Source organism: Rhinolophus ferrumequinum, chromosome 14 (assembly GCF_004115265.2).
Source record: "Rhinolophus ferrumequinum isolate MPI-CBG mRhiFer1 chromosome 14, mRhiFer1_v1.p, whole genome shotgun sequence".
Taxonomy (NCBI): Eukaryota; Metazoa; Chordata; class Mammalia; order Chiroptera; family Rhinolophidae; genus Rhinolophus; species Rhinolophus ferrumequinum.
This window is the reverse complement of record NC_046297.1, coordinates 40,452,904-40,470,525: the sequence shown is the minus strand read 5'-3', so window position 1 is coordinate 40,470,525 and position 17,622 is coordinate 40,452,904. Positions and strand designations below refer to the sequence as shown.

Below are 17,622 nucleotides of genomic sequence, written 5' to 3'. Positions count from 1 at the left end.
TGCCTGTGAACATGCAGATAGTTAGGATCCGTGAAGGCAGAAGTTTCTGTTTGTTAAAGACAGGTATGTCAAAGACAGCAGCTGTGTAAGTTCTTATGCTGCTTTTGCAGTGAAATCGGACCACCTACTCATAACAATGGGAGGAAATTTCATTCTTTATACATATTTCAGATACTTCAAATTTTAGTAATTTTTAATTGGTGGATACCAATTTATTACTTTTTTCAGCCTGTCAGGCATTGAGGCAGGAGGTTGAAGGAGATTAGTATTTTTTAAAAAATTTTTAGAACCTTACTTTATTTCCATCATGACTTCAGTATTTTCCATTTTTTTAAATTAGTTTCAGGTATACAAAACAATATAATAAACATTTACACCCCTCACAAAGTAATAACCCTCCTTCCCCAATCTACTGTCCCTCTAACGTCGTATATAGCTGTTACAATTCCATTGACTCAATTCTCTACGCTGTACTCCACATCCTGTGGTCATATATATATTAAATTATAGTTGACATTCGTTGTTATTCAGCTTCAGCTTCCGGTGTACAGCGCTGTGGTCAGGCATCTACGCCATCCCTGAAGTGGTCTCCCTAATGAGACAAGTGTCCATTGAGATTGTTTTTGATGTTTTCTCAGTAGTTCTGAGCTTAGTTGGGTTGAGTGCGGTATTGAGACTAGAGTTAACCAGTTGATCCTGTTGTGGGCCATTTCCCTTGTGACACAGAAACAGTAGATACTACAGAGTATATTGATAACAGGGACAATGGCTTAAATGCTATCCTTTACCATATGTGGAAGTGGGATTTGAAGGTAATGCTCTGTTGGGTCATATCAATACTTTCACTTTACTATACAAAAGAGTATTTTTTAGTTTAATGGTACATAGGGCTCTTTCGTGTGAGACATCAAGCAAATGTACAATAATAATACCCTTTGATTTTTGACTTTTTTACCTCAAGTAATAATGAAAATTTATTTATTGTCACAGGTTAGCATGTTAGTATAATCACCGACTCCTGATTTAATTATGCATGGGGAGAGAAAAGATTCCTACCAGTTTTCCCCAAATTTTATGCTCATTTCCTTGAAGTTGTATTGCACATGCCTTGTTGACTTCTCATTTGACTCTTTCATCACAAATTAATAATTATATTTTAATGTCTTCATTATATGCTGAAGTAGCAAATTTCATTAAGTCATTTTTTTGGTGGGAGTTCCAAATAATTGGCATTGTCTATTTTGTTTTTTGTCTTCATCTATTCAAATTAGAATCTTACACAATTTTCTCTTTAGAGTCAGTTTGGTCTCCTTAGGTTCATAATATGGGAGTTATTTTAGATCCATTATATTTGACTGTCCAGAAAAATTTCTAGAATATTTTTATTCTTCTTTCATAATTTCTTGCAGGTTCAATTTGTTATTCTGTTTCTATAGGACCCTTTTTAGTATAGGCTCTAATTACCTCAAATACAGATTTCAGTAATAATCTTCTGATTTCATTCTCTCTGTTTCCAGTCCTTTTCTAATTCATCCTTTAGTTCCTGAGGTTCCTATCTTCTGCCAAGCAACTTATGCTGTCTCCCACTGTTCAAGCACTCTATAAGCGATAGGCCATCCCTTAATGCAGTCAAACTCACTGCTTTCCATGCTAGCCAGAATATTTCTACCTTTGTGTTTGTTTGTTGTTGTTGTTTTCAATCTAGAATGCCACTGTCTACACTTCTAATTTTTCTCCTAGAAATTTTTATCTTAGAAAGATCCCACTTTCTAAGGGGACTAACTTAATTCTAAGGAGCAAGGAGTGTTAATTCTGTTGTTTCTACCCATTCTCAGTAGTTTGTGTTTTAACTGTTTATCTTTTGGATTGTGGGCTGAAGTTTAGCTGGATTTTATCTCTGAATGATTGAGTTCTTGGTTGAAGGTTGAGTATTAGTCCCTCTAGGGTAGACTTTCATTTGTTTCCATCAGGTACCAGAGTGCTTCCATACTGGCACTGAATTAGGTTAATTTCTCAGCATGGGGTTCCCCAGAGTATGTGGGTAATATTAGGAAATCCATACCCGTGTCTATGTATTCTACAGGAAGCACCCTCACCACGCACTTCCCATCTTTCCCTATAGCCCAGGTGAGATGGACAAGTTTGTGTGTCATCCCCTTGGCCTATGAGTACATTTTTTCTTGTCTACCTTTTCACTGAGGATGTAGATCTTCAAGATTCCCAATGTGAGCAGGGGTGTCAGTTCTATGGAGAACTTTTGTTGCCTGTAAGCCACTAAAATAGATACCACTGGTTCACCCCACCCTTATCATCACGTACCTCTAAGGCAGCCCTAAGGTCAAATTTAGCTTATTCTCACTTTGGTTCCCAGCTCTGTTTGGGGCCATTGAGGATTTCCCAGACGATGGATATTGAAAACTCAGTTATGCATTCATAGCATGTTATGCATTCATTATTGTTTGCTGTTAGTGCCATCCCTACGTAATAAGCATCTCTAAGAGGTTTCAAAGAATCTAAACCACCATAATATTGCAACTTTTTACGTAATTGGTTCACTTATGTATCTTACACATTCATTTTTTTCCTGAAAAATAATTTTTTTCATACTGTAGCAGAATGCATATTTAATAGAATTGTCTAGTTGAATCAAAGCCATTAAGATCACTGTTCTATACTGATAATGTGCTGTTATGTAATTATATTATCAATAAAGATGTATTTATTTTAAGAAAAGAAATAAAATAATTAGAATATTTCCAGTTAGATACATATTTAAGGAATAGTTGAACTATCTCATTAATGTTACAAGTGACAAGTGGTTTCTAAAATGTTCGTGTAAATATCCTTAAAATCAGTCAAATAGTAGCTGGATAATTAGAAAATCTTTTATGGTATTAGGTGTTACAAATGTAAAGATACCTAATGCAGAGTTTCTGATTATTTCTCAGACTGTGATAAGCATAAATCTGTCCTAGCAATGGAGTAGGATTTCCTAATAATGTTTTCAAATATTTGTATTCCATGTGGATTTTATGATTCATAACCTGGATTATCATCAGTACTCTGTTTTTCATTCCTGGCACATGATGACCACTGATTGAAAATGCTATTGTATTCCTTACTGGAATTGGCTGCTTTCTGCAGTGGGAAGCATCTGTTCTGCAGACCTTTTTCTATAAAGTATCAACATGTTTTTCTTCTGCTTTTCTTTTGTGAGGAATAACAGGGTCCATATAAATGAAGAATAGCATTGGAAAAACATTATAAATTTGTGTTTTATTACAAAAATGTAAAAAGTATCAAATGAAATTTTAACATAATCTAAAATATCAAGAATTTCAGAGTTAATGATTTTTTTTCCAGGACTTCTTCCAAGTCAGTTGTTGTCCTTTCAGTCTTAGTTGTGGAGGGCGCAGCTCAGCTCCAGGTCCAGTTGCCATTGCTAGTTGCAGGGGGCGCAGCCCACCTCCCTTGCGGGAGTCGAACCGGCAACTTTGTGGTTGAGAGGATGCGCTTCAACCCACTGAGCCATCCGGGAGGCAGAGCTCAGCTCAAGGTGCCATGTTCAATCTTAGTTGCAGGGGGCGGAGCCCACCATCCCTTGCGGGAGTCGAGGAGTTGAACAATCAGCCTTGTGGTTGAGAGCCCACTGGCCCATGTGGGAATCGAACTGGCAGCCTTTGGCGTTAGGAGCATGGAGCTCCAAGCACCCGAGCCACCGGGCTGGCCCAGAGTTAATGATTTTTAAGAATTAAAAAGTGTTACTAAAAAGTTTTTAACACCATCACCAAGTGAGTTTTCTAAATCATATAAATTAGTTCTCATTCCATCTCTACTTTGTTAATTACTGTTTGGCTGCCATCCTCTCATTAGTGAATTGAGTGCTCACCACTTTTTTCATTGCTATTTTTTTTTACTGTCAGTTTGTAAATTAAATTAGCATCCTTTAGCAAAATGACTATGTAAGTAAAATTAATAAGCAGTAAAAGCAATCCTTTCCAAACTTGATTCAATGTTTTTATAATTTTATAGAATATCTAAGCCAATTCTGTGAATCCAGAGGTGCAGCCTTCATTATCCCGTTGTAGATTCAACTTTAATATCAACTATAGTCAGACTAAAAGTATTATTTCATACCAACCAGATGTTACGTTTCTTATTAAGTTTAGTGGTCATAGCACTGAATCTTACAAGGATAAGAGACAAATGACTCACACATATAAAAATAAATTTAGTGTTTTGGGGATAAATTGGTTGCAACCATGATAAAATATTAAACCAGCAGTAGATTTTAAAAAAGAACTGGTAGAAAATCCATTTTTTTCTCCCTCCTTCCTTAGTGGGGTCTATTGGGAAAAGTAAATCCCACCTTTTTAAAAAAAATTATTATTACCATTAGTTTTTTGACCACGTGCAAATCAGTTTATTTATATATGTTAGTTTTTTCATCTCTTATCAAAATGAAACATGCTCTGGCTAACCTGTAATATAATTAAATTAGACTTAAGAGATGCGGTAGATAATTTTAAAAAGCCTTTTCCAATTGGAACTTAGATCTTGGGCTTTAGAATTAGAATGACCTAGTTAGAATCCTTGCTTCTCCATTTATTTGTTGTACCATGTTTCCCCGAAAATAAGACCTAGCCCGGCAGTCAGTTCTAATGCGTCTTTTGAAGCAAAAATTAATATAAGACCGGGTATTACATTATATTATATTATATTTATTATATAAGACCCGGTCTTATTTTACTTTTTGCTCCAAAAGATGCGTTAGAGCTGTTGTCCAGGTAGGTCTTATTTTCGGGACAACAGTATATGTGTGTGTGTGTGTGTGTGTGTGTGTGTGTGTGTATGTATATACACATATACATATATATATGTATATGTGTATATATATATCATCCTTTATATATATATAAAACATACCTAGTCTACTCATTCTTCCATACCTAGTTTAAGGGCCACCTCCTCGGTGAGGGTATCTTCACTTGTCGAAGGCAGAATCAGAAGCACCACTCTTGGTACTCCCATTATACTTGCCAACGCTTTTCTTGTAGCACTTAACATATTGCCTTGTAATTTATTGTTCACATGTCAGTTTCTCTTAAACCTCAAACTCCTTAAAAAAACAAAATGAACAAAACTGTTTCTAATTCATCTTTGTATCCCCAATGCCTGGTCCATTCCTTGACATGTAAATTTATAGTAAATGCTCATTGAATGAATCAATAAGTGAATATATAAATTGATTCACTCATTAAATAAATTTTTGTCAGGTACCTACTTTGTGGCAGGTTCTAAGCATTGGGGATTCATGAGTGAAAAAGAATTCATCTGTCTTCATTAAACTTACATTCTAGTGGTAGGGAAGGCCAGGCATAGGCTATGAAAAATACAGAAGGATAAAAGAATGATAGAGCCTTCAATTTTAGATTGGTGATCAGAAAAAGCCTCACTGAGGAGGTGACATCTGAGTAGAAACTTGATTTAAATAAAGGATCAAGCTGTCGTGTGGAAGAGTGTTCCAGGCTGAGAGATTAGCCAATTTAAAGGCTCGACGAGGAACATGCTTAGAATGCCCAAGAAATAGCGAAGGAGGCCAGCATGGCTGGAACTTGATGAGTGAGAAGGAATGTGATAGAAGATGGAATTGCAGATATTACTGGGCCAGGTCACATTTGGCCATCATAAAGATTTCAGATTTTATTCTAAGTGTGAGGGGAGGCCAAAAGCATGGTTTTGAGCAGGAAAGTAGCACAATGTGATTTGTTTTTTCAAAGGATCAATCTGCCTTTTGTGTGTGAGACCAAAGAGGGCAATAATGGAAGCAGTAAAAACTTAGGAGGTTGTTTTAATTGTCAAAGTAAGAGAAGATAGTGGCTTTGACTAGGAGGGACCAAATAATATGTATGGGCCTCTTTAGGAGTAGGAACTGGTGTCATGAGCTGTTAAAACTGTAAGCCTATACCTTTAACTTAAGCATTCAAGTAGATCAAAATTTAAATGTAAGGTACATGTACTTAGTAGAATAAAGGACTAAGAAATAAAGGAGCTAGTTTCTTATTCCCAGCTCTATGTTTGTTTTGTTTTGTTTTTCCAGCTCTACTTTATTTTTTATTTTATTGGTTTCAGATGTAGTAGATTGGAGGTGGGGGGTTATCACTTTGTGAGGGGTGTAAATGTCTAACTATTACACTGTTATGTACACCTCCAGCTCTACTTTTAAGTAGGTGTGTGACCTTGGGGAAGTCTCTTAAGTTCTATGGGCCTCAGTTATTTTAAGATATAAAATGAGGGTTTAAATTATTAAATGAGTTCATAATTCTGTGAAAAATTAAATATATAATGAATGCTTACTGTATATGGGATACTAAATGAAATACTTTAGTAGATTCAGAAGTACTGTTAGGAACTCTTATCCATAAGGTTCTTACATTTATAAAAGATTTTACAAAACAGTTATGAGATCATAAATTTAAATGCAAAATTGTGTAATGCAGATTATAAATTCTACAGAAGTCTGGAAAAGAGGATAATTAATAAAGACTGAATTAGCCATAAAGGTAACATATACTTGATCTAGGACTAGGTAGGATTTGTCAAAATGGATAGAGAGGAAAGAATATTCTGGGTAGAGAAGAAAACATGAGTACAGAGGGAGATTTAACGGGCACAGCATTATATGGGTTTTTGGCAGCTGGAGACTCAGTTAAGTTCAGCCTGACTGTATTGGAGCATATGTGAACAATAGGAAAATAGAATTTGCCCGATAAAGTAAGATAACATGGAGGTCATTAAAATCCAGGCAGAACTGTTTAGCTTTTTTTTCATGCAGGCATGAACTGGGAGTATTATAGATTCTTCAGTAGAAAGATATTGTGATACACATAGTTTTCATGAAAGATTGGTATAGTATGTGTGCTTTGATCTTGTGCCAAGTAGTATGCAGGCATTCGGGATACCTTTTCTCATTGAATCATTATAAAGCCAATGAAAGAAACTAAAGTTCAGGGAGTTTAAATAAATTGCCTAATTGTATTATGTCTAATAAGTGATTGGAGCCAGGATTTGAGCTAACATCTGTGTGATTCTAGAAGGTCAGAGTGGTAGAAACTCTTCAGTTAAGAGGCTTTTCTGGTAGTAACCCAGGTATGAGGTAATGAGGAATTTACTCAGTACCAGTGGGAATGCAAAAGAAGAGATGGAGTAGAGAGAATTTTTTGAAGAATTTGTTGACTATAGAGGGAATCAAAGAATAAACCTAAGAAGAATAAACCTCAGATAGCTAGTGAAGATTACTGTGGTTGTTGGGGATGGAGGCAGACAAGAGGGGCTAAGGAGATGGATTAGATGATACCTGATTTGGGAATGTCGCGTTCTAAACATCATTCAGTATTTAAGTAGTAAAATAGGGAGAATTTCAGGATTTGGAGTCCTCAACATATTAGATAGTTGAAGTCGTTAAGAATGAAGAAGTCTTCTAGAGGACAGGCTCGTGAAAGAGGAGCAAAAGACTTTGAGATATAATGCTTAATTTATCATGCAGATTTAGGAAGAAGAGGGCTATCAAACAGCTGAGAAAACATGGATGTCCTATTCTCCATATTTGCATTTTGACCTCTGTCAAACTAGGTTATGCTTGTTTGTTTCTACTTAAATATAATAAGTAGAATAAGTATAAATGAATTTCAGTACATGATCAAACTTTTCAAAATAGCAGATTGTTTGGTCTGTCAAACAGAATTTGTTAGTTTATTTTTATGGCCGTATTCCAGTTTATTTCTTGGTGAACATTCTAAAGAGCATCTTTTGTTATTATATTACTGACTTGATTATTCTGTGAATTTACATTTAAAGGCTAATGGCTAGGAAACAAGAAAAGTGCAGGCAACAAGAGAAAAAAATAGATAAATTGGACTTTATCAAAATTAAAAACTTTTGTACATAAAGGAACTATCAAGAAAGGGAAAAGACAGCCTATAAAATGAAGGGAAATATTTGCATCATATATTTGATAAGGGATTAATATCCAGACTACACTTATATAATGAGCTTCTGCAACTCAAAAATGACAAAAAACAACCTTTATCAAAAATAGGCAAAGGACTTGAATAGACATTTATCTATACGTAGGAAGAAGTACAAATGGCCAATAAGTGCATGAAAAGATACTCAACATCACTAGTCATTAGGGAAAAAAACATCAAACCACATATCCTTTACAATGGCTATTATTAAAAAAAAATGGAAAATAACAAGTGTTGGCAAGGATGTGGAAAAATGGGAACACTGTGCACTCGTGGTGGAAATGTAAAATGGTACAGCCACTGTAGAAAACAATTTGGCAGTTCCTCAAAAAGTTAAAAATAGAACTACCATATGGTACAGAATACACACACACACACACACACACACACACACACTCTTTCTCTCTCCTAGACATACACACACACACACACACACACACACTCTACGCAGTGGAATATTATTATTTTAAAAGAAGGAAATGCCGATAACATTATTGTAGCCATTACAATAGTGATAACATGTTCTGTCATTAATGTGCTTTTATTTATTTTATTCTTTGTTATGCATTTGTTGATAATTTACCTATCTTTTTTTAAAATCAGCTAGCAGCCTTCTATTTCATCAATTTCCATTTCTTGAGCTCTAATTATCTAAAGCTTTAGGTTATTTTGGATAACTTTGGCTCTTAGGATAACATGTATGTTTATGTTAAAATTAGTAATAGAAGTATTTTTCATTATTAAAAATATAATATGCTCATACTATTGTTAAGAATTAAGAAATCCAGCTGTCTTAGGAAAGTTCCTTCATTGCAGTATTTTACTTGCAGGATGAAGATGAGCTGGATTCCCACACCATGGTGAAGACTAGTTCAGAAAGTGTGGGCACGATGCGGGCCACAAGCACAATGAGTGAAGGGGCGCAGACCATGATTGAACATAACAGCACGATGTTAGAATCTGACTTGGGGACCATGGTTATAAACAGTGAGGATGAAGAAGAAGAAGATGGAACTATGAAAAGTATGTGGCTTTTCCCCACTGAATATTAATTTTCTATTTTGAAAGTATACTTCAATAAGAACCAGGATAGTTCTGAGTTATTTTTTATAGGCAGTCGTGGAAAATTTTGTTTCTTTGCTTTAATTAATAGTAAAAAGCATATGGCAGAAATGAACTAAAAAAATTTGTTTTAAGTATAACAAAAAAGCAGCACATCTTTAACTTAGGGTCGTGGAACTTTTTTCTCTTGAGGGATGCTAACCCATAACTTAATTTGTAAAGTATTTTAGAGATAAAATATTGTGTTTCTAACATTTACTTTTCCAATTAAAAAAGTGAACCTAAGCTTCTGTTCCAATAAATCCAACATAATATTATTTCATGTTGTCTAAATTATCAGTTAAGCCGCAGTGGCAGAGGCATGTAAGCTAAGGGAAGAAATAAGGGCTGACGTGAGAAAAAAAGAAACACTAGAAAGAAGGATCAAGAGACAGGGATAGTCATGCATAAAAATCAGTTTAGTGCATATTTACTACTGCTTGTCATGTGTGAGGCACAGTGCCCAGGTGCTGCAGGGGCTACAGTGATGCCTGAGACATTCTCTCTGGTGTCCACTGTTTACAGAGTGATGCGGTAGAGATACTCTCACAGGCTAGCACTTCTTTATGTATGTGGCATTCTAAGATTGCAGTTAACAATGTGGGACATTGTGATTTCAGTTAGAGGCAAAAACGGATTTATTACCTCTTGATGCCTCCTGACCTTTTTCTTCCCCCACCACTCTAGTCATGTGTGGTTAATGTCAAAGTCTGAGCCCTAGGCAGTTTTCCACTACACAGGACAGCTGGGCACAGAAGCAATAATACTTGCATTGTAGACCGAGAAAGTTATAGATATTTAAGTGCTTTGCTGATATTGTAAAATGTATATAGGTAAGAATTTCCTCTGGGGGGGTGTGTGTATGTTTGTTGCCTGCCCCTTTCTTTTTGCTGCTCCTGTGAGGTTGCTTGATAAGTCTTACCTCATAGCTTTAAGTCATTTAGCTCACTGCTGTGGCTTTCTTCACATTTCCTAGTATCTATCCCATTATGGTTGTATACATTTGAAAGGAAGGGTCATGAAGCACAAAATGCAGACAGATTGCCAGATAGTTAATCCTGGATGTGTGGGGGTGGTAATGAATTTTTCTATCTCCCACGATTGGTGGGTCTCCTAAGGCTTTGGCCTGGATTTCCTGAGATTTCTAGGTAGGCTTCTGACTAGCACAGGCTTTCTGCATCCCTAACATGCTTACCCAACTGCTTTGGAAGGTCTTGTGGCTTCCAAAGACAGCAAATGTTACTGGTTAGAGTCATATGCCCTGTGAATCAAAAATACCCTATGATATGACAGTTTACATCATTTTTCCACAAGTTGATGTAAACCTTTAAGTCAAACTTCATGATTCTGAACAGACCATTTAGAAAATCATTTTGTGTTTTGTTGTATCTCTAGTGAGCTACTGAGCTCTGTACGAAGTACATAAACAACTTTTCCATGTAGTCATACAGTTGAACATCAGCATATAAACAGTGGTTTAAAAATGAGTCTTTATGGAATCTAATTCATATTAGATTGTTATATTTCAAGGAAGAGATATGTGATGACAATTTATCATTAATTACATCGCAGATTTCTACATATTTTGTGTAGTGACTTTTAGCTTTGACAGCCATAGAAATCATTCACTATATGTTATAATTTTACGTCCTAAGTATGCGTTTTTTAAAAAAATCATATTATTAAAATCTTATTTCAATATGATCTTATGTTTGTATGGTCATATTATTGAGATCTTACTGAAAGCCATGTTTAAGTTGATCAGATAGTGGTTTATATAGTTGTAGTTGTTTTATGTACTTCAGCGAGTTTTAAATCCCTTGAGTCAACTTGCCATGTATTTTAAGTTTCTGCAATTTAGGCATCATTCTGTAATGTAGGACTTCATGTTCCCTCCAGTCTAATCAAATGATGTTAGTGTATTCCCCAGGGATTATCATACTGTAGTATAGCAATAGTGAAGTTACGCGGGAGAACTTACTTTTTCTGAAACCACATGATTACTTTTAGTTTTGGTTTTCCTCATTATCTAAATCTTCTTTAAAACTTCTTAGATTAGTTGGTATGAGCTCTCGGGTTATGTCACATCAGTCAAAGCCTTATTTACTATTGTGTCTTTATTATTTTTGTTCCCTAAAAAGATTATGGCAATATATTATTTTTAATTTGTTTTAATCTCTAGAATGTTATATTGTGTGCTGAGGATTCTGATTTTCATTGGAGTTTCAAATGAGTTGCCTGATTTAGTATTCTTGTTAATTTAAATTGTTTGCATATTCTTTTATATTTTATCCATGGAGACAGAAATTACAAACCTGTTTTCCTCACTTCTGACAAGTGTGGTCATTTGACTGTAGGAAGCAAAATTGTTAAAAGATCTTTTGAAGGAAAGTGGAAAAAAGTGACAAAAAATATTTAGTTTGATTTTTTGCTTTTAAATGGGCTTGGACCCTGAGGGCATGTCCCAAGAACTCTCCAAACATGGTTTCAGTAGTGATAGCATTACTTTTGCCCTCCCCCTTCCACTCTCCCCATTCACTGCTCTCTTGACCTCCTCATTATCCATATATGGCCCGGCTTCATCTGAGTAACCAAGATCTTTCACACTCTGGCACCAGCCAATATTTACTGATGGATCTCTACTTCCTTATGTATTATACTTTATCCAGATCGGTCAATGCCAGTTGGAATACAAATGGTTGACACTGAGTGTAAGCAGGTTGGTTGTCATTAAGGAAATCAACATTTAAATCTTTTTATCCTGAAGGAGTAGCTTAGGACCAGGTCAAGAATACACTGTCATCAAATTGATGAGGTAGTAGAGACAATTTGTTTGTGGGTGACGTTGGGAGAGCAGTAGTTTTAGCAAAGAGAAGACTGGGGCCTTTTACCTTGTTCAGCTCAGATCTACTCAGCTTTGTCTCTGTGGTAGAATTTTCTGGTCTTACAGAGCTGGGGTTGGATTGTTAGATCTAGTTGCCTTGAGGGGAAACTATCTTTTGTTGGTTTCCAGTGAAGAGCCACACTCTTCAGTCAGGTTAGAGGCTATGTTTGTGGCTTTAGCTCCTCTCTTACTTATATTCTTAACTCTTCTACCCAATTGGTCTTGTTTTCACCCTCTCCTGGCAAAATGTGACCATGGATCAATCTATTTGTCCATCATCTCTGCATCTTCACTGTGGCTGCTGAGTACTGATGGAGACAGGCTCAGGTATGTGAGTGCTGATGGAGACGTATGTACAGATGAGGACCTTCAGCCCCAGTGGGGCCCTCAGAACTCCTCTAGGCCTGTGTTTCTCTGCTCAGCTCTTTTTCATGCTACAAAGTGGTTATTTTAGACCTTCACTAAATCTCTTTCTGCCACTTCTCCTCTCAGTTTCAGTATATGATCTTGTTTCCTCCTTCCAGAAAAAAATTCAACATTATCACGTGAGAATGTGGAGAAGCTGTATAGGTGTTTTAAACATGGACTTTGGAATAAGATAGGAAAATTAGAGTCGTCCTTAACTTCTCTCTCTTCCCTCAGCCCCTCACTGAATTAACATCAAGTCTCTTCAGTTCTGCCTTCTAAATATCACTGCCCTCTTCTCACCATCTCTGCTTGCATTTCTCTAATGTAGGTCCTCATCGTTTCGCACTTATTAGGCTTCCTAATTGATTCCCTGCTTCCAGTCTTGGTTTCCACTTTCCATACAGATCTCATCATCTCTCTCCTTTGCTTTTGGCCCTCTAGTGCTCCCCATTGCTCTTAGTATAGAGCCCAACCTGGGTTAAAAGGCAGTATGTGCTCTGGTCTCTGCTTACCTTTTTATTCTCATGTCTCACTATTCCTTCTAGCTCCTCAGCTCTCAAAATTCTCATCCTTAACTTTGGGCATTTACTCTGCCCAAACCCCTTTGTTTTGCACTGCCCATTACCTCCCTCTGTTTGGATTCCTGCTTCCTTGGCTAATTCATATTCCTCCTCTCAGGCTCAGTCAAGAAGTTGCTTCCTCTACCGACCCAGGCTAGGGATGGGTGCCTCTCCAATAGACTACCATCACACTTCACACTGAATAGCAGTTGTTGCACTATTTTATAATTACCTGTTTCTGTGTGATTATCTGTTTATTCCCCATTGTATTCCCAGTACTTAATACCTAGCACAATAGTAAGAATCCCCTAAATGTTTTCTGAGCAAATGATGCAGTGTAGTGAAAAGAGCATGGGATTTAAAGTCAGACCACTTTTAATTGTGTGTTATTTAACCTTTTCTGAGCTTTAGTGACGAATATTTGTCCGTGTGTGTGTGTGTGTGTGTGTGTTTAAGTGTGGATTGATTTAGGTAAATATGTAAAGCACCTAACACAGTGCTTTAAATACAGTAGGTAATCAATAAAGAATAATTTTCACCTGACTGTCAGTTTGTGCTTCCAACAATTTGGAAATCTGGAACATCCGGAGGGCCCAAACCTGCTTCCTGCATAGCGAGGGAGGCCTGATCTTCCCGGGACTGGAGATGCTGAGCCATTGAATAGCTCTGTTCTTTTCCTTCCCAAGGCAAACTCTTGCTCCAGACTTTCTCTGCCTCCTCCAAGACCTTGATCCATCTCTCTTTATTCAGTAAGATAGCCAGAGGGGATTCTATAGAGAATAATGATCTGCAAAATGAACAGAATGACCCATATAAATACAAGCGATTTGAATGGCAAGACGAGGAAATAGTAAGGGAGCACTTAGCTGATCTGATATTTCCCTGCTGGGACTATGATCAATAATGTGTATTGTGATACCTGGCAGACAAGGGAACTGGATTCTGCTGTTTGTGAAATTTGATGTTTCTTTGAGAAAATGGGGAAAGTGTCATGGAAGCATGAAAGAGTGTATTTAAATATTATTTTACTTTTTTTTATTTTCAGAAAAGAGAAAAAAGGTCAATTTCTCAGGTTATAGCTATCAGTAATTGAGGGTCTAATAGGGGCCCAGCATTGTGCTCAGGACTTTGCATACATTATTGTATTGACTCTTTACAAGGATCTTGTAAAGTAGGATTGTTACTCCCATTTACCACTAAGGAAACTGACACTTGGGAATTGTAAATGACTTGTTCAAGATTTCGTAGCAAGAAAGTGGTGGAATCAGGTTTGACCCCCAAATCACATCACTACTCTGGGGCTGGTGAGCTTGACATCCCTCTTGGACAGGATTCTAGAACATCTGTGAATTCTTTAGGAAAGGAGACCTGGATCATTATAAGTCAGCTCAGGTTAAGTGGGAACAAGTCATATCAGAATAATGTAATTTCCTTTTTTTGACAGCATCACTAAAATTCTAGATCAGAGAAAAGGCAGGGTTTGGATTTTGTGTTTTAGAGTTTTGGAAGAGAATTTGACATGGTCTTTGATGATATCCTTATAAACAGTATGTAGTTGTAAGGGTTGAACAGTTATACCCAAATGGGCTTGTATCAGTCACGGTTTATTGGAGGAAACAGAAACTACTCTAGGTGTTATAACCATATAGAGATTTAAGTCAGAGATCTGGATATTCATAAAATCAATGAAAGGGTTGGACCAGAAGGCTGTGTAGCTAGACCTCCAGGCAAGACTCCTCCAACACCGCAGAAGTGACCCCATATGCAATTACTGCAGCTGCTGCAGTCAGGAAGACAGCGAATCCAGAGGCTGCCATTGGCACTGTTGAGTTCAGTAATTCAGATTGATCTCAATCTCTGTTGCTATTCAAGGATTAGAAAACTACCACTGTTACGGCAACCACCCCTTAGCACCTGTGAGGCTACTGACTGATGCTGCTGTTAAAAACAAAACAAAACAAAACAAAACAAAACACATCTTTCATGGTTGTGAAAAAGTACACTTATCCAAGATAAGGTGCAGGGACTTCTAGAAATGCAGTGTTGAACTTGCCAGCTTCTACAAAAAGAAGGCTCACCAGAGGCAGTGACAGTGTTAAGTAATAAATTATTGTCAATTAGAAGACTTCTCCTTGTGTGCTGTAAGGCTTAGACCTCAGTCCTAGCTGGTTTAACATTTTTTGTACAAACTTGGATTAATCTATAGAATAAAAGTCCATTAGAATTGCAAATGACATAAAATGGAGCAAAATAAAAATACATTCTGAGACAGAATCAGGATCTTAAGGGATCTCTACTGGCTGGAGCAGACTTGATTTACAAGATAAACCCTAGTCTGGGGTCCATGTAACTAACCCCACACGTGTACACCATAGCAGTGGCCTCTCAGAGTTGCTGGTTCTGTAGACCAGAGCAGGGCCTGGGCATCTTTATTTTAAAAATAGATTTAGATTTAGGAGATGTCATCAACATGGCGGCGTGAAGTGAGCCTCTGTAAATCTCCCCTGGAATTTACAACTAATCGAACAACTATAACTCCACAAAGGACTCCCTGCACAGCAGAAAGGCAAGATAAAGAGGCCCACTACTGAATTCAACTAAAAGTGGGCGAAGCGCGCTAGTGGGGAAGGAGGGAAGGGAGAAGTACGGAGTCAGAGCCGCACGGGCGGAGGACGCAGACCTAGCTCAGTGCTCCGAGCTCGCTGCATCACAGATCTACCGCAGCTGCAGGAGAGGGAAGAACGCGGACTGCTAGGGCTCTGTTTATGGCCCACAGGGCTGAGGGGGCAGCATATAACACGGCTGAACCCAACGCTCATGGCAGAGACCTTGGAGAAAGACTGAGGGAAGAAGGCTGAACATGGTGGTTTAAGCCCGCACTGCCGAGCAGAGGACGGAAGCCTTAGGCACTGAGACTAGCCGCCCCCTCCTTACCCTCCCAGAGCTACCCCGCCCCCACCTGCCCGGTGCTAGAAGGAGAACAGTAGCAATGTCAGATCAAAAGAACAAAATATTTGCTGTTCTAAGAACTGTGGGCTGCAGACACATTCGCAGCCAAACTAGTTCCCGCAAAGGGGAGGGAGCTGTGGAAGCTGGACCACCTGTGGTGGTGGTCACCGCCATTGCTCTGGGCCACCTGTCACAACTCACCCTGTCCCTGGCCCCACCTATCTGGGCGGATCCCTGCAGGAGTAAACAGAACTGCTGAAACATATGGGCTCTGAATCTGGTGCAGGAAGAGCTTTGGAACTTCAAAAGCTCTCCACATACCCACATGGACACTGCACCCTGTGACCCAGGCAAACTATTAACAGAGGAGAAGCCCGTCTCCCAGGGAATCCCCCCATTATGTGAGAAGCTGAAATAGTGCAGAGAAAACATAGCACTACCGTGTGACAGAAAAAAAAAGGCTGCAGTCAGAGAGAAAATAAAACATTCTACCAACAAGTACTGGAAAACAAAAGAAAGACCTCTTCCTATCAACCTGTTGCAGAAGCCACTCCTATAGATGTCTAGAAAGAGAAATAATAAATCAGTAATTGCCATGAATAACCAAGGCAACAAGACAGCTCAGAAAGAAAGTGAAAAGTCTCCAGAAAAGGAACTTAAAGATATGGAAATATGTGACTTAAATGACAGAGAATTCAAGATTGCGGTTCTGAAAAAACTCAACGAGGTGCAAGAAAACACAGAAAGGCAGTTTAATGAACTCAGAAACGCAATCAAAGAACAACAAGAGCATTTTACGAAAGAGACTGAAATTTTAAAAAAGAACCAAATAGAATTTCTGGAGATTAAGAACTCAGTAGAAGAAATTAAGAATGAAATACCCAACTTAGATAGTAGAGTTGACCAGATGGAGGAAAGAATCAGTGACATCGAAGATAGAAACCTGGAAATTACACGGATGGAAGAAGAAAGAGACTTGAGACTTAAAAGAAATGAAAGAACTCTACAAGAACTTTCTGACTCCATCAGAAAGAGCAATATAAGAATAATGGGCATACCAGAAAGAGAGAAGGGAACAGAGAATATATTCAAACAAATTGTCGATGAGAACTTCCCAAACTTGTGAACAGAACTGGATCCTCGAATCCAAGAAGCAAATAGAACACCTAATTACTTGAATATCAACAGGCCTTCTCCAAGGCACATTGCACTGAAGCTGTCTAAAATCAACGACAAAGAAAGAATCCTCAAGGCAGCCAGGGAAAAGAAGACGGTAACTTACAAAGGAAAGCCCATTAGATTATCATCAGATTTTTCAGCAGAAACTCTACAAGCCGGAGGGAGTGGAACCAAATATTCAAACTATTGAAATAGAGAAATTATGAACCGAGAATAATATATCCAGCAAAGATGTCCTTCAGATATGAAGAAGGAATAAAGACCTTTCCAGACATACAGAAGCTGAGGGAATTTCCTAATACACGACCTGCACTACAAGAAATACTAAAGGAGGCTATTCGACCACCATCAACAGGGACAATTTGTGGCAACTAAAACATGAAAAGGGGGAGATTAAAGGCCTGAACTGGAATATGGGAATGGAGAAAGTAAGCGTGCTGAAGAAAATGGAATACTCTAAATATCAAACTTTCTTTTACATAAACTTAAGGGTAACCACTAAAAAAAATCCGGA

The 17,622-nt window shown here is 37.6% G+C and overlaps 1 protein-coding gene across 1 annotated transcript in view; it reads left to right on the top strand.

Moving 5' to 3' along the window:
• Nucleotides 1-17,622, top strand: part of STK3 (serine/threonine kinase 3) — a 313,046-nt gene that overhangs the window by 192,695 nt on the left and 102,729 nt on the right. The window contains exon 9 of the mRNA XM_033126415.1: nt 8,858-9,050. Coding sequence (XP_032982306.1) covers nt 8,858-9,050 — 193 coding nt within the window. The remainder of the gene's footprint in view (nt 1-8,857; nt 9,051-17,622) is intronic.